A 27,307-nucleotide genomic window follows, 5' to 3' on the forward strand; every position below is an offset into this window, starting at 1 on the left:
TAAATGTTGAATGAATGAACGAAGGAAGCTGATGTTATAACACAGTGATTCCCAGCATGAATTCTGGAGTCGGATCTCCTGGGTTCAAATCCTGACAGCTTCTAGCTGTGTGTGTGATTTTGGCAGCCTGCACCCTTATATAAAATAGACGTAGCACAGCTGGCCCTCCGAATCTGTGGGTTCCGCAGCTGCAGGTATGGAGGGCCTACGGCATATGTGCTTAGAAGTGTACCGCACACATAATAAGCACTGAGTGCGTATTAAATAAAAATAAGGTTGATGTTAAAAGGCCTCAATGTTGGGACTTCCCTGGTGGCGCAGTGGTTAAGAATCTGCCTGCCAATGCAGGGGACACAGGTTCAATCCCTGGTCCGGGAAGATCCCACATGCTGCAGAGCAACTAAGCCTGTGAGCCACAACTACTGAGCCTGCGCTCTAGAGCCTGCAAGCCACAACTACTGAGCCTGCGTGCCACAACTACTGGAGCCCGCGCGCCTAGAGCCCGTGCTCCGCAACAAGAGAAGCCACCGCAATGAGAAGCCTGCGCACCACAACGAAGAGTAGCCCCCGCTCACCACAACTAGAGAAAGCCCAGAGGCAGCAACGAAGACCCAAGGCAGCCAAAAATTAATAAGTAAATTTATATGTATTAAAAAAAAAAGCCTCAATGTTTACTATCACCAGGAAAAATATCTTCTAGTACTTCTGCAATTTTTCTCCCTGAGACATGGAAAATTGTACTTTTCCATAGAAAGCTTTGCATAAAATAACTGTCAAATAAATAATAACATTTATTGGATTTATGAATTTCTAGGGAAATGGTGCACATCTGGCCACTTGGTTTTATGGGATAGCCTCTGCACATCTCCCTTCCCTGGGGCATCCCCAAATTTCATGACCATTTCCGGAAGGCGCAGGACACTGACTCGGAATAAACTTTTTTCCCACTTACAATCCCTGTACAGAACTTAAAACACAAATCTCCCCTTCTCCTCGGCCTTTCTGTTTCGCCACATCGGGGGCTTCTCCCAGCCCCATTCCGTGTCCCCTGAGGTCTCAGGCTGAGGCATCTAGGGAGGTGTCTGCGCCGTATCAGGGCAGGCTGGCCTTGGCTTTCCTACAAGCAGAGCATGGAAGACCCCAGAGAGTGGGTTGAAGAATGTACATCTGTTCTATTCCTGTCCCCACTTCCTCTCCAGTAAAGGGCAGGCCGAGTTGCTACTGGCTGCCTGAGTGCTACTAATAGACACACAGGCCTGGGGGAAATTGTGTGTCCTACACGGGGATAAATCAGGATCAGCCCCTGGTGTATAAGAATGGAGTGAGACTTAAGAGAAAAACAGTGTACTTTTTACACTGGCATGGTGTGCACTGCAGCTACATCAGATGCAAGACACATATTTGGGGGTTCTGGAATGCTCCCTTTTTCCCCTAGGTCCCACAGCCAACACTCATTAAAAATGCCCCATCCTCCTACAGTCACATCATGGAGGGCATGGATTAAGGCAAAGGCGGTCCCCTTCCCACCCCTACCCAGGTCCATGAGAGCTTCATATACATACAGAGCAGGCTTGGAGTCCTGCTAACCCAGGCCCATTCCTGTGCGATGGCTGGCGGGGATGTGAATCCTGATTCACCAAGGCAATGTGAAGCACACAGAGTAAAAAGGGAATCCCAGGGAAGTGAATACAGCGGCTGCACGTTGAATTTCACCCACCATGAGAGCACCCCGGAAGCTCAAAGGAAAATCCTGTGATGCCGTTTGTAGTCTATAAATACATATATATGGCATGTGTTTCTGTGTAGTGCTGAATAGGATTCAAATCGTTGGGCAGAGGGACTTTAAAACAAATACCCCAGGTCCTGATTATAGCTTCCAGAAGCCCTTCCTAAACCTTTAAAGCACTCTGAGCTATTTACTCTGTGAGCTGTGCTGACAGTGAGGTTTGAGGGGAGAAGCTGCAGGATCTCCTTCTCCAAAGCCTTTAGGAACAGGAGCGCATTCTGCCCCACAGTGTTTCAGTGTGGTGTTTCCTGGAGGATGAAGTGGACCCTCAGGCTAGCGGAGCAGACGCCCTGCTTTGCTGGGCCACACCCATGGCACTTGGTGACTTTCCACGTGCTGAGCCCTGGAAGGGTCTGGCTGTGTCTCCAGCATCCCAAGCCTACAGGTGAGGGAGATAGATCTCTGCTTCTCTCCAGTCACTGAAGGAGCCGATCCACACGAATCAGCAAAATCACCTTAGAACCAGTTCTTGTTTTCTTTTTCTACCACTTTTTTTATGGATGATGCATTCCCTAAATTTATCCCTTGCTGGGCAAAGTGACTGTAGTGTTTATTTCTCAACACTCATCTTTTTGAAAGGGCTCCTCTGTGTCTAAGCATTTTGGGGAACTGGTCATGTATTTGGATTTGCCTTATGCACACCGGTTATGACTTACAGCTTCTCAAGGTCTCTTCTCAGTCCCAGATCCCTGGACAAGAAAAACCCAGAGACTAAAGCACAAGGCAACTGAACTACCATTGCCCCTCTGGAGTGGCCCCCTAATCCCTGCTGCTAGAAACTTAGTTTCATCTTTCCTTAGAATGGTTTTTATATAACACAAGGAAGTGTCAGTTGTACAAATAAAGGACTTATTTGGGCAACAGAAAATGATAGAGCAGGTCATCAGGCATCGTAAGAATAGCAACAGCAGCACTGATTGTCACTGTGGTTCTTAAACCCTTTTCAGGTTATATCTACCTTTGAGGCTCAAAGTCACGAATACACTCCACTGGGAAAAAAGTGCACATCTAATTTTACAGACAATTTCAGGGGGTTCAAGGACCCCATATCCTACCCTACCCTACCCTACCCTAGTGGTCCATCTTTTACAAATCATTCTAACATACATTTTATTTTTGACCCTCACACATGCCCCTGCAGGGCTGATATTATTAGCCTCATTTTCAGAAGGACCTGAGGCTCCAAGCAGTGACTTGTTTAATATCACTTAGTGCAGCGGTCCCCAACCTTTTTGGCACCAGGGACCAGTTTCTGGAAGACAATTTTTCCACAGAGCGGGTGGTGGAGGGGTATGGTCCAGGCGGTAATGTGAGCGATGGGGAGAGATGGGGAGCGACAGGTGAAGCTTCGCTCGCTCACCCGCCGCTCACCTCCTGCTGTGCGGCCCAGTTCCTAACAGGCCGCGGACCAGTACCGATCCTCGGTCCTGGGATTGGGGACCCCTGACTTAGTGAGTATACTAAGGAGGCTTTACAAATTTAAGTCCACGTTCTTTCCACTTGCCATACTGGCCTATATTATCTGCAGGGGGCATCTCCATAGTGATTAGGAAGATCAAGCAGGCTTAGACCCTATTCCTGCGTTCAGAATTTTTAAGGCACAGTGTGTGGTGTGTAATTCTGAGTGCAAGTGACCCTGGATCGAACTGATGGAGATATGCTAAGCTCTGAAGGGAGGGCTGCCTTACCCAAGATGAATGGTCCGGATGTGCTTCTGGATACCCACTGCAGTGCTCAGAACCTTCCCACAGTTTTTCCAGAGGCATTTGAACATCACCTTCATGGAGTTCTATAAATGGGAGAGAAAGTTACATTCAGATGAAAACTAACCCAACAATTTTAATTTTTTCCTTCATTAGAAAAGTAGCAGCATCCCATTCTCTTGACTATAACTCAGCACACCATTCTAGGAAACCCCCTGGCTGGTGAGGATCTTGGTGACCTCAGAGATTTTCTTGCATCCTTCATGAATACTGAGCCCTGCTGGAATATTTAGTTCACTTTCATGAAGGTGGTCACAGTGTCATTTAGGCATTAATGACAGTGTCTAACATTCACTGAGCACTTACCATGTGCCAGGTGCTAGTCTAAGAATTTATCTCATTTAATCCTAAAAGATGGATGCTATTATTATCACCACTTTACAGATTCATGGAAAGCCTCAGTAAAACTTGCCCTATGAGCCAGCTTCTAGCAAAGCTGGGATATGAAGTTTGGGAGTCTGGTTCCAGGAACCACCCTCTCCACCAGTATACAGTTCCATCTTCTCTTACAAGGATCTCAGAAGTTTTCCAAAACAGTTCAGCACATTGATTGAGAGCACCGATTCTGGACTGCCTTTCTCAAGTCCTGGTTTCCTTATTTATCAAGTAGGAACAATAGTACCTGTCTCATAAGGTTATTATGAGGATTAAATGAGGTCATGAAAGTGAATCATTTAGCGCAATAATGATGGGAGTAATTATTCAACCAATGGCAGCTATTATGGTCTTATTATGATTATACTTCCCAGAGTGAATTTGACAGGGAGTGAGTTTTCTCCAGGGAGAGTGCTTGTCGTTGGACTGCTGTCTCTTTGCTGATTGTTTCCATGGGCACGGTGACAATCACTTGCATGTACTCACCAAGCCCCATCCCGTTTTCACCTGGGAACAGACTAGACTTCATTTCCCAGCCTCCCTTGCAGTTAAGTGGGGTCAGGGCCAGGGGAACATGGGCAGAAGTGACACATTCTTTCTAAGCCTCGTCCCTAAACTACTTCTCAATGTCACCCAAGCCCGCTCTGCTGACTAGAGGTAGGGGATACCCAAGGACTTAGGGGATGGTAGAACCACTAGATCAGAGATTTTTAAATTTTCAATATTTTTAAAATTGAAGTATAGTTGATTTACAATGTTGTGTTTATTTCTGCTGTACAACAAAGTGATTCAGTTATACATATATATATATACACACACACATTCTTTTTTAAAATATTCTTTTCCATTATGGTTTATCATAGGATATTGAATATAGTTCCCTGTGCTATATAGTCAGACCTTGTTGTTTAGATCAGGGATTTTTAATCTTTTGTTTGCCATGAACTCTTCTGGCAGTCTGTTAAATTCCATGGACCCCTTCTTGAATAACGTTTTTTAATGTTTAAAATAAAATACATAGGATTACGAAAAACTGCAAGAGTACTGAAATAGCTGTCAAAATATTTTAAAATTCTGTGAAATGGTAATATATGTACTCTTTAACCCATTAAATAACAAAGATCTTTAAGTGAGTCTAGTAACTATCATAATTTCAAAGTAGTGTTAAGCATAAATGATATTTCATGATATCTGCTAAAATTGTAAGGTGATATGAAAATATCCGTGATTTCTATTGGTAGTAAAGTCACAGGTGGCATTAACATTATTGTGGTTTGATGTCTTCGATCATAATTGCAGGAAATGCTAAATCATAGTTAAAAGATTAATGACAATAAAGATATACTTTTTCTCCCATCCAAGTTCACAGACTCCCTGAATTCTGTCCACCCCCTTTCCGGGACCTGTGGACTCCAGGTTAAGAACCTCTGTACCCGGAGGAAGGGGCCTGGGTCCCTGGAGAATTGTGTGGAGCAGAGACACTCTTTCACCACCCCCGCTGACCTGATTGGATTGTGACATGAGAAATCCTTTACGGGGTTAAGCCACTGATGTTTGGGAATGGGTTGTTTCAACCGTAAGCCTACCCTGACCAATCAACATAGTAGTCATGACACCTTCCTTGAACTGACGGAATTGATGTAGCGTTGTTTACAAGTCTAGTAGGATTTCTGCCCTCAAGCCCTGTTCTAGAAAGCAATCATTTACACACTTAGAGGATGATTCATCAGCTATTATGATGCGATTAATATCCTGATCCAGCCAGCCACCCACCCGCACCCAAGTCTTTCTCTAGGTTTCTCAATTGAAACAAGGTACCTGGCAACTTCCCGAAGTGAGGAGTATCCTGTGTGTTGGGAATGGTCACTTTCAGCGTGGCAAGTGGAGGACAGAGCATGGTGGCACATGGCCACAGTCTGCTGGGAAAGATTAGTGACAGCAGAAGGAGCCCAGGCTTCCTGCGGGCTTCATGAGCCCAGTGGCCTGGGGGTCCCAGGGGCTCTGGCCAGGTGGCCGGCATTCCTGACACGGCAACCTAGCCATTCCCACTGTAGCTCCCGGGCATCTCGGACAGCCTGCCTGTGCTCCCCGCTGCAATGGGCAATACTGAGCTCTAGGAGCTGCAGCAGTGAAGAGATGGGCAGAAGCTGAGAGAGGGATGTGAGGGGAGCTGAGACAGAATTAGGAGACTTTAAAGTACATGATCCTGAGGCGTCGGTGTTTATTCTAAGGAGACAGTTCACAAATTTCAGGCTCCCTGATCTCCTTGAGCCACTGATCCAAACGCCTGAGATGTAAGATGAGCCAAAGGGGGAGAGTTTAAATCCTGCCCTGCCCCCCACCCCAACCCCAAGGTTCCCAAAAAAGAATTCTGCTTGGTGTTTTTTATTCAAAGCATATAACAACTTAACAGTATTAATGAACAAATCCTCACCCTAGGAATGCTTTCTGCCCATTTTTCAAACAATGAAGCTATACTATTAAAAATTATCTTCCACTTAAGGGAATTAATGACTCAAACCAAAATTACAGGTATCTGAGAGTCCAAATATCCATCTGGAAATGAAGTCATGATAGATGAAAACACTTTCTGATTCATTCCAAGCCTTTTTGCTGGTGGTATTCCTTTATTCATTAAACCAGGTAGCTATTTAGCAAGGAATATTCCAGGGGCTGGTGACAGAAAGAAAAGAAGCTGTTCTCCAGGAACTTACATCCTAGTGGGAGAGAGAGAGAAATGATAATAAATGATGATTGTTTCAGGTATGGTAAGGTCATTGGAAATGGGGGTGGGCTGCGTTAGGTCAGACAAAGCCTCTAGAAAGTGACTTCTGAGCTGGGACCTGAAGGTTGGAGAAGAAGCCAGCCATGCTCTGAGCTAGAGTTTTCCAGGCAGAGGGAAGAGTTAATGCAAAGGTGTGAAGATGGGGAAGAGCTTGACATACTGTAGGGCCAGAAAGGACAGTGAATTTAGAGGGAAAGGAGAGAGGGTGTGATCTGTTTGAAATAATGTGGAGAGGCAAGGAGGGCCAGATCATGCAGGGTCTTGTAGGTGAAGGTAAGGAATTTGGATTTGATTCTAAAATAAAGAAGCTACTGAAGGGGTTTAAGGAGGGGAACGACATTATATGATTTAGGCTTTAAGAAAACACCACCCTATTCTGGGGAGAGAACAATAAGGTCACCAGTGTGATGCTCCCACAGGTCAGAGAAGAGGGCGGCTTGAAGAAGGTTTGGGCAGTGAGAATGGAGAAAAGTAGATACATTCAAGATCCATTTTGGTGCTCTGTAATGGCCTATATGGGAAAAGAATCTAAAAAAGAGTGGATATATGTATACGTATAACTGATTCACTTTGCTGTACACCTGAAACGAACACAACATTGTAAATCAACTCTACTCCAATAAAAATTAAAAAAAAAAAAGATCCATTTTTGAGGCAGATCAAACAGTACTTGCTGTTGGGCTGAGTATGAGGAATGTTAAAAGGGGCGGTGTTAAAGATGACTTCTATAGCTTTGTGAGTTGTGGTTCTGTTTGGGATATGCTAATTTTGAGATACCTGTTATTGATCAAGAGGAGGTGGCAAGTAGGACCATGGATCTATGAGCCTGGAACTGAGGGGAAGTCAGGGCTAGAGATATACATTTGGAGTCAGGAGCTGAAGGATTTCTTAAAACAGATTTGGATGAGATCATCTAGGGAAAAAAATGCAGCTAGAGATGATTAGAAGGCCCAGGATACTGCAGCATCCAATATTTCATGTAGGAGATTGAGAAAGAGCAGGCAGAGAGAGAGAGAATGGGGAAAGTAGTAGTAATCCAGACAGTGTGGTATTACCAGCACAAAGAGAAGAAAGTACTTTAAGAAGGGATATGTGACTTATCCAGTATCACTTGATGATTCCTACCAATTAGTCAGTTAGATAAAGTCTTTTGAAATAAATATAATAGTATTACACAACATATAGAGCCAAATTCATTCTACATCTTAGGAATTTTGTAAAGGGTCAAACTGCTGATTGTTTTAGGAAATGACAATCACATTTTTGTGCCATAACAAGTATTATGTATAACATTCTGTTCCTAGTCCTTGCAATAATATATCAAGCATTTGCTTCTTGAATTGATTAGTTAAAGCTTGGTACTGATCATAGAAAAATAAATGTCATTGGTATAACTCCTTTCCTTAGTTAGGAGGAAATAGCTGGTATAGAGGTATCGAATCCCCAAAATACAATGAAGCTGACCAATATCCTCTCTAAATCCCTTGGAATTTGGAGACCTACCAGTTGCAAGTGTTTGTGTGTCATTTCCTCAATTACGCCCATACTTTTTTGGGCCCCTGCTAAGGGCTCCAAAGAAATCTGTTGCCCAAAGAAAATTAGGTAATGGAAATGAAGAAAAATGATCAACTTTGCTTCCTCCTTGCTTTTCTCTTTTGCCCGTGGGGTACCACACCATCCCTTCTGATTCCTTCTAGCCCTATCTATACCTTTATAAAGAGCCTCTTCATTAAACTCTTCTCAATTACCCCACTTGAGAACACCACCAGCTTCCCCCAGGACCTTGATTGAAATGGGGAAAAAGTAGGTTATAAAAGAATATAAACAACATTATATATTTGGGAGGATATGTAATACAAATAATTACATGGTAGAAATTGCATGGTAGAAATATTGGGGAAGGGTATCTTATTTTTACATTAATTTCCAAACATAAAAATTACCCTATTTTAAATTTAAAATGAAAGTCACCCTATAATACTTGCTTGATTAATTTTTGGAGAATAAAAGTATACTAGCATGAGCACCTCAACTTTAATGAAATCAAGTGACTTCTCTCTACCTAGGTGAAGAATGTTCTCCTGTCGAACCAGAGGCCCCTTAAATGGTGGTTAAGTACTTTTCAAAGTCCCCTGACTACATCCAGTGGAGACAAATCCTTTGTCTACAGACTACTCACTGTTATGCTAAAGGAAAGCCAGCCGTGGGAGGAGGAGAACAGGAAAAAAATAGCTAAATAAACACCCAGATTGCCACAGGGATCCAAGCTTGCCCAAAGAGGCCAAACCAAGCAAAGCTGCCGGTGGAGTTGCAGCCTCCAAGGCTGAACGTGCCCATCTGTGCTTCAGTCCTGGCTTCTCCTCTCAGCTCGAACAGACGTTCACAAAACTGGGATGTCCGAGGTAGAGAGAGGTCACTGTCGGTTGGGAACCACAGCGTGCTAGGGTCCCCCACACATTTGCCTGATTAAGCTGAAGCTCCTGGCAGCTACAAGCAGACTCACGGAATCTCACACATGCTCAATGGGACATTCACAGCAGCACCCAGGAAAGCTCTTTAGAATCACCCAACTTTGGCCTTGTGGGCTACGATGGTTGGAAAGAACTTCCTGGGGATTCATCACTTTTGTAGCAGCTTCCAGAATGTCTCTCATACCGACTGCTTTGGGGCTATAGGTTCCTTCTTTGGCCAAGAAAGATCTTTGGCCAAGGCTTCCTTCTTCATCTTCTCTCTGCTTCCCTTTCCATGGCAAACTTCCATGCTGGTTTTGAATTATTTCATACTTAGGGTACATGGAGTAGTTTCTATTTTCCTGATAGAACCCAGACTGGTACACAGGACTGATGAGATGACTGCTGAAGGTCACCTTCAGTTCCAAGAGTGCAAACACAGCTGGATTTTGGCGTATTATATGACACATCCAGGGATAAGTTCAATTACAGCTATATTCCAGAAGGTACATAAGCATGACTTTGAGCATCACATGACCAGTTTACCAGACAGCTGCCTGGAGTTAACGTCAAGTTGCCTTTTCTAAGGCAACTGAGAAGATCCTGAGGTATGTTTTATTTGGCGATTGGTGTGTGTGTGTGTGTGTGTGTGTGTGTTGGGATGGGCGAGGGGTGGACACTCATACATCCAAGCTTCCCAGAGAGAAGAGGGTCCAATTATTCTGCACAGGTGAGCGTGCTGCATCACACATGCTTCCTCAGCCTGCCTTACGGGAAGCCACGCCCCTGGCAGAGGCTGCAATGGCTCTTTCAGAACCAACACGTCCACTCAGGCCCTCAGCAGGTTCCAAAGGCTGATAAATGCTGTCCTAAAAAAATCAGTAACTGTTAGAAGTTGTAGGGATTCCAATTCTTTTCTTTACTGGGAGAGCAGCCTTATACATGTCACCTCACCACCTTGGGACTTTCTTTCTTTATTCGTAAAACAAGAGGACTGAACAAGATTAGTGATTTTGGATCTGTGAGGTGTGTAGGTAAATTCCAATGTATACACCAAGCAGGGATTAGACATCTCTCACCTGTATGTGCCATTTATAGATTCTGTGGTAATAAAATTTAAAAATAACAAAAAGATTTTTGTAAATGGAATAATACAGAATGTATCCTCTTGTATCTGGCTTCTATACCTCAGCATAATTTTTTCTGAGATTCACCCACTGTTTCTTATTTCAGTCATTAGTTGCCTTTTATTGTGGTGTAGTATTCCATTTTTTAATGTACCACAGGTTTCCAGTTTGGGGTGGCGATGAATAAAACTGCTATGAAATTTGTCTACAAGTGTTTTTGTGGACATGCTTTCTTATCTCTTAGGTAAATATCTAAGAGTAGAATTACTGGGTCGTATGGTGAATATATATTTACCTTTATAAGAAAGTGCCAAACTGCTTTACAAAGTGGTTGTACCATTTTACATTCTCAAGAGCAATGAATGAGAGCTCCTGTTGCCAACATTTGCTATTTTGCACACCAGAAAGTGCACACTGTATGATTCCATTTTCAACAGGCAAAATTAATCTCTAGTGACAGAAGTCAGGGCAGTGGCTGCCTGTCTGGGGTGGGGGGTGGCATCTGACTGCAGAGGACACAAGGAATGCTGGCCTGGATCAGAGTGGTGGTTACTCAGGTGGAGACATTAGTCAAAACTCACTGAACTATACATTTAAAGCGGGCTCATTTTATCATGTGGAAATGATACCTAAATATAGAGTAGATTTAAAATGATTTCTAAAACCACAACAAAAGCATTCCTGAATTAATAGAAATCCCTAGTCATTATATAGTTTCTCGATCAGTGATTTCTAAAAGTGCATCTCACCTTTGGAGACATCTGTACATTTCCAGACATGATCAAGCTGTCCTGTAACTTGGAAAGGTTGAGCCTGGGCTCGATGATTTCTGAAGTTCTTCAAGCTCCTGGACCACACACTGCCTGGCAGACTGTTCTAAGATGCTGTCATTAAATTGCCTAGATCTCTCTTCTTTACCCTGATCCTCCCTGAGGTCAATCAGCTCCCCGGCTCTGGCTGGCAATGCTGTGTCATCACCGTGAAACCTGTACAGTGTGACCCTGAGCTGCTTTTCTTAGCACCGCCCTCCCCAGCAGTTCTAACAGATGGGTCTATTTCTGGAGCAGCAGTTCTTCTTACAGAAGGCACTTCTCTGCTCAAAATTAGTGGGTTAGGAATTAAGTCCGTGCAGAGACTGGCAACAGGCGTATTCGTGAGGGCCTTGAGGGTCTGTTTTCTTTCCGGAGCAGTCATTCACAATTTAAAGCGATTCACTGCTTTCTGATTCTGAAAGATTGAACACGGAGAATGAAGCAAATGATTAATTCTACTGTTTACTGTTTACTACTGTACAACTATGACCGAAGCAGCTTATGTGAACTGAGCTGTTTTTTCTCTGACTTGAGATTCTCTCTAGTCCACAGGTAAAGTGGTTCATGGTCAAGACACCTGTGAAGTAAATGAAAATGATGAAGGCTGGAATTTCGTGATTGCCTTTGATTTGTGCTGATGTTCTGAAATGCAGAGTCCCGAGTCAGATTTCCTCGCAGGGCCCTGATTTCTGCCACTGTCATTGCTTCCTTCACCCCTCACCTGACGTAGTCTGGCCTCTTCCATTAACCCTAAATAAGCCCAAGGTGGCTGAGGTGGCTGAGGGGCTGCCGCGGCCCTGACCTGGTCAGGATGGGTCAGGATGGAGGATGGAGGCAGGCAGCCTTCTCTCTCCACACCTACGGTTCTCAAATTCTGTTCGGTCTGTTGTCAAATGGGTAAAAAGGAAAGCGAAATATTAGCAGCCAGCATTTACTGCTCACACAATCCTCACAACAACTTGATCAATGTGGTGCTATCATTCTCCATATTGTACGGATGAGGAAACGGAGGCTTAGAGAGGTCAAGTGATTTGCTAAGGTCACACGAGTACGGCAGCTGGGGTGCTAATTCCAGAACCCGAACTGTTTTATCCTGTTTAGCAATAGACAAATCCAAAATCTGACTGAACTAGGAATCTGACATGGAAAGAAGCACATTAGTAATTAGCTGTCAGCCCCTCTTGATTTTCTAGAGGTCGTCAGGAATGGATGGCTAACTCTTGGCCTTCCAGAGAATTGTTTTCTCCCAGACGCCTGGAGCGGCTGTATTTAAGGCCATTGCACCACCTTGTGGTCATGATGGGAACTGCACCTTCCCCGTAGTCCCAGAATCCTGGCTCATTCTACCAGGCTTTTCCCGGAGCAGCCTCGAAGTACTGTCAGTCTTAAATTCCAGAGGAAAAAATCTTCTAGAACGGGGCTTGACGCAGTTGACTGGCCGATCTCCAGAGCCGGGAGAAAGAAGCCTTTCATTTCCCTTCCTCGCACCCCACGTACCTTGGCTGAAGGGCCTGTTAAGAGAGATGGGCGCTTCCTGCGGGAAGTCGCGCCCCCATCAGACAGCCTGGAGTTCCTCTCTCTGTCTTCAATTTTTTTTGCGAACCCTCTGCACCTCGCTCCCGCCCTGGCATGTAATGTTGGCCGTAGCTGGGTCTGTTTTCTTTCCACATTGTTTTCTTCTGGGCGGCAGAGTGAAATGTGGATTCCTTCAATTAATTTGCCTCAAGAGTTTCATCTCCGCTCTTTCAGGGAAACTGATCTTATTTCTAACACATTATAAGCTACAGGATTTGGGGCAATTCACATAACCTCAGTGAGACTCTTCTGCACAATAGGGATATGACTAGGCCAAGGATTTTTGTGATGATTCAATGACATGCTGCGTTTAAAAGCATTTTGTAAACTGTAACAAAATATGCAAATGTAGTTACTGTCAGCAATTGTTTCTTGCTTACTACTGAGAGAAGGCGATAACGCCTTGTCTAGGCAATGAATGTCTCTTCCTCTTTACACAAGTGGAACAGGGATCACGTACGAGGTGACAGTGAGGAAAAGCGATAAGGAGTTTCCATAATGAGGAGGATGATCAGGGTCATTGCTTCAGAATCAGTATAGGGTATGCCTCCTGCCCCTTTGTTTTGGGGTCCTAAAATGTCCATTACAAAGTTGCTACATTCCAGTACATGGGGTTTTGGTAAGCCCTTTCTACTTATGGTTGGTCACACTTAATCTTCATGATTGTCTTGAGAGAGGTTTGATAATGCCTGTTTGCCTGTTTGACAGATTAAGAAGCTGATGATCAGAGGGATGAAGTGTTTTCCCTAAGTTCTCAGGGTAGCAAAGTTGAGTTGAGAATGTGGATCTTTTGATGTCCAATCAGGGCTCCTTCATTTACCACTTATCATGGTCCCTCTTTATAATAAGGAACCGGGGCTTCCAAATTTTTCTGACCAGGAGCCACAGTAAGAGATACATTTTGTACAGTAGACATGCAAGTGTACAACTGAAACCAAAGCATCAAGAAACAGTACTTATCCTGATTATGTACATCGCACCCTTTTCTGTCCTATTCATTAAAGATGTACTGTTCACAGCTCATTAAACTGATTCACAACCCACTAGTGGATTGAGACCTGCAGTTTGGAAAATACTGATCTAGAAGGTTCTCAAACAATCCCCACAGGATACGTGACCATCACAACTGCCTGTGGTCTCAAAGGGATATTATGAATCTGAGGGAATGAAGAGGAAAAGAAAATGAATTCAGAAGCTTCCACCAACTAGAACATACTGCCTAATGGATTAGACAATTAACTCTCAGAAATCTTTTGAAATATGATTTTTAAAACTCTAAAATAGCTGCATTACAGTTACTGTGTTTCTGCCACATCGTGAGCACAGCATTTATCACTCATAATTATTACTGCCTCTTTACACATCAGTGCCCACCCACCCAACTTCCAACCTTGAAGGAAGGGGCTACGCCTTAATCTCAGGGCATTGAGCACTGTGCTTGCTGGGTGCTCAATAAATATTGGTTCACTTAATACATTAAAAAAAATGAATTGGAACCATCCTACTTTCCTGTTACTCTCACTATTCAAAGTACCATTAAGTTCAAAAGGCAACGACTAAAGCGGCGGGGGGGGGGGGGCGGGTGTGATGAATCGGGCGATTGGGATTGACATGTATACACTGCTGTGTATAAAATTGATGACTAATAAGAACCTGCTGTATAAAAAAAAAAGGCAACAACTTGGTCTATGTAAAATCCTCTCGTTAAAAATTAGGGACTACGAGGGGCTTCCCTGGTGGCGCAGTGGTTAAGAATCCACCTGCCAATGCAGGGGACACGGGTTCGAGCCCTGGTCCGGGAAGATCCCACGTGCCACGGAGCACCTAAGCCCATGCGCCGCAACTACAGAGCCTGTGCTCTAGAGCCCGCGTGCCTAGAGCCTGAGCTCCGCAACAAGAGAAGCCACTGCAGTGAGAAGCCCGCGCACTGCAACGAAGAGTAGCCCCCGCTCGCCGCAACTAGAGGAAGCCCGTATGCAGCAACGAAGACCCAACGCAGCCAAAAATAAATAAATTAAAAAAAAAAAAATTAGGGACTACGAGCTTCATCCTGTTGGTATTACCCAGGGGGAAATCCAGAGGGAGGTCATAACGAAAGAAGGAGGAACTTGGTTTTCATTCGTTCATGCATTCCTACTAACCCGACTCCTGCGGAGTGTGTCTGTGCCCTTCAGATAAATGCCATTAGGTAATGAATTTTTTTTTTTTCTTTTCCCTTGGTGACTTGACTATCCCCTAATTGAGTTGAAGCCTATAGACCTTACATACGAGTCTGACTAATGCAACCTAATTGCGGTACAAGAGTATGAATTTTGGCTCATGGCTAGAGTAGAAAGGAAAGGCTGTGATGGGCCTTCAGCAGCGCACCTTACAAGCATTGGGGGTTCCCTGTGCTGTGAGCCCTTGCCACAAGGCTGGGCCACGCTTGATGAGAGCCAAGGCCACACACTCTGAAGGCCCCAGAGAGAAAGTCTGTGCAGCCTGAAGCAACAGAACAAGACTCCAGGTCCACGCAGCCATCTTGTCTATGGGTTCCCACTGATAAAAGTGCCAGCCTCTCTCCCCGTCTAGTCAAGCGAAGACGCAGTGTCTCCGGGGACCCACGGGATGCCGGAACAACCCCAGGCCCCCTGCCCAATGGACTGGAGTGTGAAACTGCAACTCTTCATGCCACTGCCTCCGGGAAGGATAGCAGACTACATTAATGCCCTGTTCTCTGGGCAGAGAGAGTGCGTATACCACCGCCCCTGCTACACATGCTGCCGTGATGTTAAGAGAGACGCAGGGAGGGATGGTGTTGGATCAGTGCCATCTCTTTGTTTTTCTCTTTGAAATGAACTGGGGGAAAAAAAAGGTTGCAGTGCAGTCCTCAGGGTTTTCTTTGGATTTTTGTTTGTGAATAGTCATTAATAATGAAGCTGCCAATTGCAAATTAAAAGACTAATATATAATAACAGTTTCATATTTACATGGAGATTTAAAAAATAATGTTAAAATGTTTTCTAGATAGAGCAGTAGAATTTCTTTATTCAATGAAACAGAAATGCTTTTTAAAATCGTGAGTGAACATAATGATTTAAATGTATGTGAAGAGAATGAAAAGAATATGAGTTTTCGCTTCAGGCAGACCTGGTTTGAATGGCGGCTCTGGCCCTTCCTAACCTGCAGGACAGGAGAGAGTTAAATGTATACTCTCCCTGGTCCTCAATCTCCTCTTATCAAGATGGGAAAATAATACTTACCGTACAGGACTGCTGTGAGGATTAAATAAAAGTGTAATCAATTAATTTATTAAATCAGTTAATTAGACCTCCTTTTTCACTTCTAATTTAATAAATGTATAATTTGGGGTACATTACTTATATACTACATACGTTTATATGTTAGCTTTCATGTAATTTCACACCTGGTTTTATAAAAATAAGATGCAAAATATTCTTTCCAACAACGCTTCAGGGCTCAGTGAAGCAGAAAAGAGAAAAACATATTAATTTTATTTTACAGATGAAGAAGTTAAGTACAAGGAAGAGAGTGAGTTAATTACCAAACCAAGCCTGAAGTCCAATTTTCTTACTTCCAAATACTGGTAAGTCCCAGGTTATCTGATGTTAACTCTTAACCAGTGCAGCAACTTACAACCAGGGGAGAGGATGGGGATGGGATGGGGGGAATGCGTCCTTGGAAGAAACATATTAATATTTTAGTCGTTTCTATTTGTCTTTAGCCACGACCCTTAATTTATTTTGAAACTTCAAAGAACATTAGAGGGGAACAGAGGCTGCTCCTGTCGATCAAAAGGGGCGTGGGTTGGAGAAGTACCAGAATCATCACCCCAGGATCAAACCCGCCCTTAGAAGGCGGAGGGAAAGCACCGTCCCGCAACTGAAACCCGAAACCAACCTTTCGTTTCCTGGGAATGGGCTCGTCAAAGAGAAGGTTGCTGGCCTCCGCCTCGTCGATGCCATCGTCCGGGGGCGCGGGGCTGCGGAAGGGCTTGAAGCTGTCGGCGGACAGCGGCGGCGACGGCGTGGACGGGTTGGACTGATCGCTGGGGGCGCTCCAGCTCCAGTAGCCGCTGCTGCTCGTGCTGGAAGGCACGCCGCCTCCCTCCTTCCACGATCCGCTCAGGCCCTCTGTCCGTTCACACAAGCACAGCGTCAGTACCCAGTCCCGGACCCCGCGGAGCCCAGGCATGGGTCAGAGGGGAAATGGGGGCCCGGATTCCATGCCGGTGAAGGCACCTGCAGCCCACTTGGCAATTTGCAACAGCTGCGCATGTACGTTTTACTCTATTTATACTTCCAAAAAAAAAAAAAAAAAGCCACATTATAGTTTATAAACATTTATTTTAGCCACACGATAACAGATTTCTCTAAGAGTTTTCTGATGGGTGTTGCTTTGTGTAACACTAGTTCTTTCGGATGAGAGTGGAGATTACATAAAAACGAGGGAAAAAAAGATGTTCTGGTTCCCTAAGTTTGGAAAGACCGGCGTTTATGGACCGTATCCCTAAGGGAGAAGTCATTTGCGGTATTTCCCCACACCCCACACCTCCGCATTTTAACACTTTAAAAGGAATTTCTTACAGGACTGTGATTCTTGGAATACATTTATAGAAAGAGTTAGTCTAAGATTTAAGAACCTAAGAGAACGAACGAATTTCTGATTAGTTACCTAAAGCCATTTACCATCCTGCTTTTTATAAGAAATAATCGTGCCTTACATTTGGTGTGTGTTTTACATCTTACAAAGCTTATTCACACAATCTCATGCATTCTCACAATATCTTTCAGGGTAAGGATTATCATGCCCCTTTTACAGACAAGGACCCTGAGTCACCAGGAATTGAAGTGATTTGCCATTTCACCATGATTAGTACATAACTTGGACGGGCCAGGGCCCCAAACCCCGGTGTACCAGTTGGCCTTCTTTCTCCTTCAGGACATACAGGCCCTGTGTTGTGAGCGTCCTCCCTTCTCTCTGGCAAAGCTGAGATCGTAAAAGAAGTTATTGGTAATAATTACTGATAAGCTTGGTGTTGAATTTTACCTTTCCACTTGTGGGGGAAAACATGATGAAATGCTTGCGAATATAGAGAGATCTTTGCCCAGTTTGAATGTCTTCAGGGGGCTCTTTTAATCACAGAAGATTTGCTTTACTTTTCAAAATGCCCAATCTTAATTAGCATTTGTATAAATTCGACTTTCTTTTTGGATAATTTCTTCTCCATATTAATGCACATTTTGAATATATTAAAACTATATTTTAACTACAAGGAGGAAAAAAATCCCAAAATGACTCATTAAAAAAATGCTGTTAACATCTGTGTAATTAGTAATGAAGTGAAGACAAATAGCAGACTAGCTAGCATTCATGGAAAAATTTCTCAACTACCTTCACCTAATTATAGGCTTCCAGAATATTCCACAACTATGTCAAGCAAAAAGTTCAGTTAGATGAATGAAGTTTTAAGTTGAATAGCAGAAGTAAGTTGACCATCTCATTAAAGCCAGGCTCTAACAGAATTACATGGTCATTTATGCAGGCTCACACCTTGACAGCAGCAACAACATCAAATCAGCATCTCAGTCCCTGTAGTCTACACAGAGACTGATATACTCCCTGGACCCGAGTTGCCTCTAATAAATAAGAAATCTCCATTCGATACAACATGACTTCAAGAGGAGCCCAGTGTAAGGCCTTAGGTAATACTACCTGGTGTGACAAACTCACGTGGCAGGCCCAGGAGGCTTATAAATATATCACAGCATGCACTTGTAAATAAAACAAGTTCATAGTGCAAGATCTGTAATCATGTTAAGTTAAGTTAACATGTTAACTTGTTAACATGTTAACAAGTTAAGTATGAGGAACTGAAATTATTTTGAGAACCAACAATTGTTACAGTGTGGTTACACTGCTTCATGCCAATGCCAAAAGTTAATTTGTTTGTTTACCTGTGAATGACATTTCCTTTAGAAACACTATTTAGGGACCTCCCTGGTGGTCCAGTGGTTAAGAATCCGCCTTCCAATGCAAGGGCCTCAGGTTCAATCCCTGGTTGGGGAACTGAGATCCCACATGCCATGGAGCAACTAGCCTGCGTGCTGCAACTACTGAGCCCATGTGCTCTGGTGCCCACGCACCACAACTAGAGAGCCTGCGTGCCACAACTACTGCGCCCATGCGCTGCAACGAAATATCCTGCGTGCTGAACTGAAGATCCCAAGTGTCACAACTAAGACCCGACGCAACCAAATAAATATTTAAAAAACAAACACTATTTAATCAGAAGGACAATGGAATATAGAAATACATTTTTCAGAAAATTTTTCAGAAAAAAGTCAGAACCAATTCATAATATTTTTTAGAGAGCAGTGTCTCCTTATCTTAAACATGTGTTTGCTAAAAATGCAGACAGGCATTTTGCTGAATCTCACCCTCTTTGCCGACCCACGTCCTAACAAAATGATCTTTTTCCAGCACAGTAAAGGATCACAACAGTTTCCCAAAATTCACTGATATACAATCATTCTGGAGATAATTTTTATTTCTAAAAAAAAAAGCCTTCATTATCATAAATTGCTTTCCCTTTTTAAGAATTTCCTCCCCTTTGCAGAATAAATGAAAGATATCAGAAATTTGGGATTACTATTTGGATAGTTATTTTTTAAGTCATAATGAACACTTTCTTTATAACTATGCTAAGAAAAGTTTGTATTGAAGAAGCAAAAGGTTTATTTTGATTCTAACATTTCAATACAAAGGAATATTAAAAATATTCTCAAATTTAAAATATTCAATGGTAAAAAGAACGATTACATCAAAATTACTGTTTTCCCCTGAGGATTCCGTGAAATTCTGTAATTCCTTTTTCCTAGAATAGGTTTTGGGGATGACTTCAGTTTTGCTTTTCCTATCATCTTTCTTTAGCAGCTTTGCCAAGCTGAGAGGGACATCAGGAGAAATCATGCTCATCTCAAGAGCACGGTGTCTACTCTGTGTGAAGAGGTGACATCACCCCAGCTTGCGGTGAATCATGACGGTGGGCACTCCTGATTTCTGGTATTGATCTGAATTCCCAGTATCTTGACCATTCTTCCCACTTACAAATGGATTGGAGTAAGTTTTGGTGAGGATTCAGTGGATGTTCCACAAGTTTATTTTAACACCTCCTGCTTACAACCAGATTATGGGTGAACCCTAGCTCTAGCTCATTATTGACTAGGCTGGCTTTTGGGAGAAGGTTTTCCCTGGCTGTTAAGTTCCATCCAGCGGTCTCAGTGCATTACATTCACTGAAGTGCAATATGGCTTCTGCTCCGTGGGCCATCCACTGTGAATGCTCTTGCCAAAGCCACCAAATTCTTCTTGAGGCAGAATTGAGTCCTTTTCATGCTTGACCTTCTGAAGCATCAGATGTCGCTCCCTGAAACAAGCTTTTTCCTTGACTTTCATGAAGTCACACTGTCCTAATCTCTGCTTCTCCAGTTACCCCTCCCTTCGCCTCTTCCTGGGTTCTTTTCCTTCCATGATGAGAAGGCTCACCACTTCCGTCTTAGCCACCTTCTCTTCGCCCTCCACTTCTCTACAACTCTCTCAGGGTCATTTCATCTACGCTCATGGCTTCAAAATGTTGCCTTCCAATTCCACATCAGCCCAGACCTCTCTCCCAGGCTGCACCCAGATCCCCATCAGATGCTGCCTCTTGGATGATCCTCAGGTACTCCCCACTAAACGTGTTTCAAGCTGGACCTATCATCTTCTTCAGCAACCCCACTTCTTGCTCCAAACATTCACTAATGGATGTCTTCCTCTGCCTTTGTTCCCCATCTCAGGGAATGGGCTTCCTTGCTGAAGCACAGCAACTTCACAGAAGTCACCCTTATCACTCCCCCTCCTTCATCCTCTATGTCCATCACCAACTCCTGTTGATTCTGCCTTTTTCACATTTCTCAGTTATGCCCTATATGCATCCACACTGTGACCACCAAGATTCAGGACACCCACATGTGTTTTTTTGGTTTATTTTTTGTTTTGGCCTGTAAATCCAATTATAACTTTCCAGTGCCTAAATCATTTAATAGCTCTCCTATAGCCTCAGATTAATGTCCAAACTCATAACCAGGCATACATGGCCCTCTGATTTCCTGCCAGGCTCTCCAACTTCATCTCCTACTGCCCTCCTGATTTATCATATTGAATTATACAAGTCAATATTATGTCATGACTAAGAAGATCTGGAATCAGGAAGATAGAATAGAATTTCAGCTCTGCTCTTTACAAGTTAATTAATCCCCAAGTGCCTCAGTTCACTCATCTGTAAAACAGTGATAACATCTCATAGAATTGTTGTGAGAATTACATGAGATAAAGCAAGCTTAGCACTTGGCACATAGTAAGTGCTCAATAAATGCTAGCCATTAATACAGCTGTGATAGTCTTCCCCACCCCCACCCCCACAAAGAGACTGTACACTACATGAGAGTATGGACACTGTTTCAGTGATGTATTCAAACCATCTATTATGGTACCTAATAAATATATACTGAATGAAAGAATAGATTAAGAAGCCTAGGATAATGCTTTTTCAAAATATGTAATCTTCAGAGCTCTTTGATCCAACTCCCTCTCCAACCAAACAGAAAAAAAAAGCTGGGGAAGTAACTTCATTAGACCAATCTCCATTTACCTGGGGGAAAAAGGAACACAAGTTCTCAAAGACGTGTTCTGGAAAGGTGATGGGGATCAGTAAATGTGTAGTGAAAGGATGGAGGTATGAATGAGATGCAGTGGGGTCTTTGGGATGATGAGGAGGAGGCTGATAGCTCTGGGGTCCACTTCTTCCGCATTTCTCCTCACTTCCTGCTGATGGGTGAGCGTTAATTGTTCAGTGTGTGTGGCAGGCATGAGACCCCTCAAAGAGAAGCTCTGCTCTCGGTGTCAGAGGGTCCTCCCTGTGCCCCGTACCCCAGCCTCACCGTTCTGCCGCACAGGAGGGCTCCGAACCAAAGGGCTGGTGGACAAGCTAGTCAGTACCATCGCTGCTGTCACCTTGTCCATGTCCAGTTCCTCTGAGGATTTCCTGGAAAACAGGGAGGGGCATTGTTAACCGTGCCCATTCTGTACCTACCATGCCAAGGACCACATGCTACCACACACATTTACTCCTTTAGCTTGTCGCAATGAAAATCCAGTGTTTTGTTAGTTTTACTGTACAGGTAAGGAAGCCCAAGTCCAGAAGTCAAAATCATATAGTATTAGGGGACTTCCGTGGCGGTCCCGTGGTTAAGACTCTGCGCTTCCACCGCAAGGGGGCGCAGGTGCAATCCCTGGTTAGGGAACTAAGATCCCACATGCTGCGCGGCGTGGCAAAAAAAATTAAATAATTTTAAAAATCTGATTTATTAAAAAAATCCTACAGTATTAGGAAGTGATGGTTTCATTCACTGGTCATTCATCTAACAGGTGCTTACTGAGAGTACAGTACTGGGCTAGGCACTTCTAGGCATAGGGGATGCATGGTAAACAACACACGAGGCTGGTGGGAAGAGACACAACGATCAGTAAACAACCAAAAAGGAACAGAATAATTTGTGATAGTGACAAGTGCTATGCAGGGCACAGACAGTTTGATATGATGATGGCTGTGGGCAGCTGCACTTATTGGGGTCAGGAAAGGTTCTCTGAGAAGGTGATGTCTGAGGTGAATGAAGTGTGAAGGAGGAGGGGAAGGGGAAATGGACCCCAAGCAGCAGAGACAGCTGTGTGAAGGCGAGGCAGCAGGAATCAGCACCGGATATTTCAAGAGAGACCCACTGGCGTGAGAAGGGGAGAGTGGTGCCAAGCTGGTCTTGTGGGGTCGTGTGGCCATGGAAGGTGTTTCGGTTTTATTCCAGGTGCAAGAGGATGTCCCTAGAAGGCTTGACACAGGTCTAGTGACATAAAATGATTAATATTTTTAAGTTCATGACCCGAGCTGCTATATGGAGAACGGGATTTAGGGAAGGCAGAATAGAAGCAGGGAGGCCAGTTAGGACATAATTGCTAGGAGTCCAGACAAGAGGAAACAGTGGCATGGACTAGGTTGGGGGCAGTAGCAGGTGGTCTGGCAGGACTGGCTGCTGTACTTGGTGTGCGGGGTGAGAAGAAGGGCAGGCGCCCAGGTGTTTGGCTTGAGCATTAACTAGAGCCATTTACCGAGATGGAGAGAGTGGAGGAAAACGCAGTTAGGGGTGTATAAACTCCAGTGCTCTGCTTTACAACACTCTACTAAAGGAAGGATAGGGCAGGGGGTAGTTACCATGTGGTTAAAGTGAAGAGCCACTGAAATGAAGAAGTTACTCTGGTTCATTAATCTTGGCCAGTTAACCCCAAATAAAGGTTCATCAGATAATGATCACTGTGAACCGGAGCCAGCTTAAGTTGACTTCAATAAAGAAGTTAATATTGAGAGGCAAAAATGTATGTAGTACCTTGACATCAGATAAATTGTACCATCTCCTGAGAGATGAACATTTCGAATAAGGGAACAGTTGAAGAAGCACCAGAGGATTAATGAGGCATATCAACAAAGGAATTGACACTTTGACAAATGTGGCTTTCATTCACAGGTGTGCTGTACAATTTGTAAAAGCAATGAACCCTTAGAGAAACTTTATGGCATTGCTTCACAACAACAATGGGAAAAGAGATTCCTGAATTGGAGAAAAATCAAATGGTTCCCAGTTTAGGTGGGTTGGATTAATTTCAACATGGAGTTACAAAAATGATTACAATTTGGCTCTCTGATGTTCACCATGGTGCTGAATTACTAAGCAAAGCATACTCTTTCAATCTAAGGTACCAAAGATGGGAATCTTTGAAATTTTCTTCTATAGTTCTTCTCAAACTACCTTATGCTCTCTCTTGGCCAATTGATCCATCAAAAGACAAATTACGGGGGCTTCCCTGGTGGCTCAGTGGTTGAGAATCTGCCTGCTAATGCAGGGGACACGGGTTCGAGCCCTGGTCTGGGAAGATCCCACATGCCGCGGAGCAACTAGGCCCGTGAGCCACAACTACTGAGCCTGCGCGTCTGGAGCCTGTGCTCCGCAACAAGAGAGGCCACGATAGTGACAGGCCCGCGCACCGCGATGAAGAGTGGCCCCCGCTTGCCGCGCCTAGAGAAAGCCCTCGCACAGAAACGAAGACCCAACATAGCAATCAATCAATCAATCAATCAATAAAAATAAATCTTTAAAAAAAAAAAGACAAATTACTTGTTTCAGAGAAAAATACTTCTAGAAAGTGAGCTTGAGAGCACACAATGAAATTCATTGCACAGAAGTTTTCAAGACAATTTCATACACTTAGGGAAGACACTACTCACTCATTTGGCATACCATTAAAAGATTTTACAGTATCCACAATTTATAAGATCCTTGTACTTGGGAGTAAAAGTGATGCCATTTCCCCCCCGCCCCCAGCAATGAGGCCTCCAGAAACAGCACCAGGGAAAGAACGTAAAGCACCGTAAGGTAACTTTGAGTGTTTTATGGCTCAACCTTCCCATGTAGTCATGGTCACAGGGGGACTGAGTTACTTGGGGGCCCTGAAGGAGAAAGGCTTGCTACAGAGACTGTTCTGTAGATGGTGGGGCTCCTCTGACCGGCTGCCCGCCCAGAGCCCAGCTGTCAGGATCACTCCAGGCCAGCGGGGGGCGCACCTGAACAGGCTGCGCTGCCATCTCTTCAAAGACTGAGTTACAGGAGCTGCTGACTTCTCTTTCCCACTGTCAGTCTTCTCCTTATCTTTTGTTAACAAAAGGTGTAAGAACCTGGAAAAGAGGCCCATGAGCCTGGCACAGGGAAATGGCATGACTTTGTAGGGAGAAGGTCCCCTTGCCACCTGCCCCAATCCCTAATGGGACCTGCTATACAGTCATGGTTTTCCCCTCTTGGTTTCAGGGACCTTCATTTTTCCTTCCTCAATCTGCTCTGTAGCTTTTTTTATTTTTCCCATCTAACATGCACATTTTGTTTTAGAGGTCTCACTAATAATTAACTCAAAAGCTGATTTGTGTGTTCTTTAAATATGGAGATCAATAGAGCATGTATCATTACAAAATACGCATTTTTATTTCGCATTTCCAAAAGCTGACGTTTCAAAATAATTATTGTCTGTCATAGAGCAGATTTCTGATGAAGAGTAAAAAGGGGAATAAACATTAGTATAATCAGAGTGTTTCTGAATTTGGATTACCTTTAAGTTTCCCATTGGCATTGGAGTTTACTAACAACAACAACAAATCAAAGGAATACATTGCTAATGATTCAATTAACCTGTATTTCTCAGGAAGTATTTTTATCATGCTACATGAAACATTACTGGATGATATGGCCTTGTGCTGAGTTGTGTTTTTGTTTTTATCTTTAATTTCTTTTGGTACAGTACTATCTAATTACTGATTCATTGGTGCTGTAAACTCAAATCCTTATAATTAAACACAAATAGATGACATACAAAGTAGAATTTGTTACACTTTGAGAGAATCACTACAAAGGCCTTCTGGTAGATTTAGAGTTGTTGAGGCTGGAAAAAAAAAACCACTGGAGGTGATATTACATATTCTCTCCTAATTTGAAATTGAATTTGAATCTACTGTTGAAAACCTTACTAATCACATGTTTACAAAAGGTTGAGACCTTTTTCAATTAATCTTTTCTCTCAGACTTAGTTGAGTATTATGGGACTTAATAACATTTAGAATTATTTTTAAAATATAGTAATATTCACTGTTACTCTATATGTGATCTGTCCCTCAGGTTGACCTGGCTTCGATGGATGAATAGGATTTCAAGAAGGGAGAATCACATTTCAGGCAAGGAATTAGGCAAGTCTTTGTCTTGTAATCAACTTAGGAGTCCTATTTGAAGGATGGGAGACGAGGACACAGAGCCTGGGTTAGTTCATGGGGCCTCATGTGCCAGGCTAAGTGGTTTGTCGTATGGGAGAGATAGATGATCAATCTGTATTTTAGAAAAGGGTCGAAATGGAAAATGTAATGGAAAGGGAAGAAGCTAAAGGTAGGCTGTTTAGCTATTTTTAGTTAAACCGTAATTCAAACCCAAAGTAATAGACTAAGAGACATCTGTTGCTCGATGAACAGATAGCATTTAGTCTTTGAGGACAGACTCCCTACATATCTGCTAAGGAGGTGTCCTGGGCCTCTCTGGGAGAGGCGGTAAAGGTAATGGTGAAGAGCACAGACTTTGGAATGAGTTAGATCATGTGGCTTAAAATCCACTCTGCCATTACTAGCTGTGTGACCTTGGGTAAATTACTTAACATCTCAGAGTCTCTGTTTCTTTATTAGAAAGAGGAAGATAAAAATAGATCTGTTGAGAAGGTTAAATGAGAAAACGTATGCAAGCACAAGCACACAGCCTCACTACAGTAAGGGTTCCGTGGATGTCAGCTATTATTAACCTTCAAGTTCATGAACACACCCATAGCACATAACCCCACAGGAAAGAGGAAAGTGTTAGGTTATTTCACTTGCTCTTCTTATTCAGCACCAGCACTAGCGGTTGTTACTTTTCTTTTTTTGCGGGGGTAGGGTGGGGTGGCTTGTGGTGGTGGTGTTATTTTTCATAAAGGCACAAACTTCACAAGAGTAAGAGGTGGCAACTGGCACGGGGAGGAGCAGCTGCTGGGTCCCTCGCTAGAGCTTCACGTTGGTGCCTTGGCAAGGATACAGCTCATGACATCATGGCTCTTGAGGACAGTCCACAAGTTGCCAAAGCCTTGAGTGCCCATTTGGATTTAATTCTGAAAAACTTTCTGCTTTCAACCCTCACTCCTGCAGTAGTAGCTGTGTGCTCAGAGCTCCTTTAGTCCCTGGGAATTCAGTCTCAAGAAAATTCGGCAGAGTCTCTGCCCTCCGGAGCTCTAGTCTGTTGGAGAACCAGACTTTCATCGGATACACACAAATAAATGTAAACTTACAGACGTGACAAATGTCAGGAAGGAGTGGATGGATTCGGTGCTCCTGGCTAAGGGGAGAACTCCCGGCTCAGGGGGACTGCAAGGGGCACTGGTGTTGCCTCGCTGAGGCCGTGGATGAGCTCCGGGCTGGGCAGTGCGAGAGTGCAGGCCAGGCTGCCGTCAAAGGAATGACAAGGCCGAGCGGGGTGTGCCTTGCACAGGTAGGGCCTGTGAAGTTGTGTAAGGCCCTTATCTTAAAGGCCCTGGGAAGCACTGAATTGTTTCAAGTGGGGTGGGGTTGGGAGAGGTCAGGTCAGCTTGGGGTGATGCTATCAGATTTGCTTTTCAAAAAGCTCACTCTGGCTGCCATGTGGAAAATGAGTTTCTGGGGTTTGACAACCAATCTTTTACCGGAAGAATTGATTGCCTGGTGACCGTGGCAGCAGGTTGCAGAATGACATCACCTGTGACATGAAGAGGCAGTTGGGGGGCTGTGCAGCATCAGGGGACACGGCCCCAGGCCCGGGGTCTCCCGCATGGGTGGGCGCTGCCGGTCTGGCCCCGAGCGCTCGGCTGTGGCCTGCGCTGAGAAGCCTGGCTATTGTTCACGCCACAAGAAGCATTTTTCTTCTTTTGATAACACTTCATGCCTGATTGCCATCTGCTT

The 27,307-nt window shown here is 43.9% G+C and overlaps 1 protein-coding gene across 4 annotated transcripts in view; it reads right to left on the bottom strand.

Annotated features, from left to right (window-relative positions):
- Positions 1-27,307, bottom strand: part of ZNF704 (zinc finger protein 704) — a 228,981-nt gene that overhangs the window by 20,343 nt on the left and 181,331 nt on the right. For all 4 annotated transcript variants that reach the window (XM_061171753.1, XM_061171754.1, XM_061171755.1 and 1 more), the window contains exons 3-5: positions 21,654-21,757; positions 16,574-16,806; positions 3,475-3,575 (exon numbers count right to left, since the gene is read on the bottom strand). In XM_061171753.1, the coding sequence (XP_061027736.1) occupies positions 3,475-3,575; positions 16,574-16,806; positions 21,654-21,757 (438 nt within the window). The remainder of the gene's footprint in view (positions 1-3,474; positions 3,576-16,573; positions 16,807-21,653; positions 21,758-27,307) is intronic.

Source organism: Eubalaena glacialis, chromosome 17 (assembly GCF_028564815.1).
Source record: "Eubalaena glacialis isolate mEubGla1 chromosome 17, mEubGla1.1.hap2.+ XY, whole genome shotgun sequence".
In the NCBI taxonomy this organism is placed as follows: Eukaryota; Metazoa; Chordata; class Mammalia; order Artiodactyla; family Balaenidae; genus Eubalaena; species Eubalaena glacialis.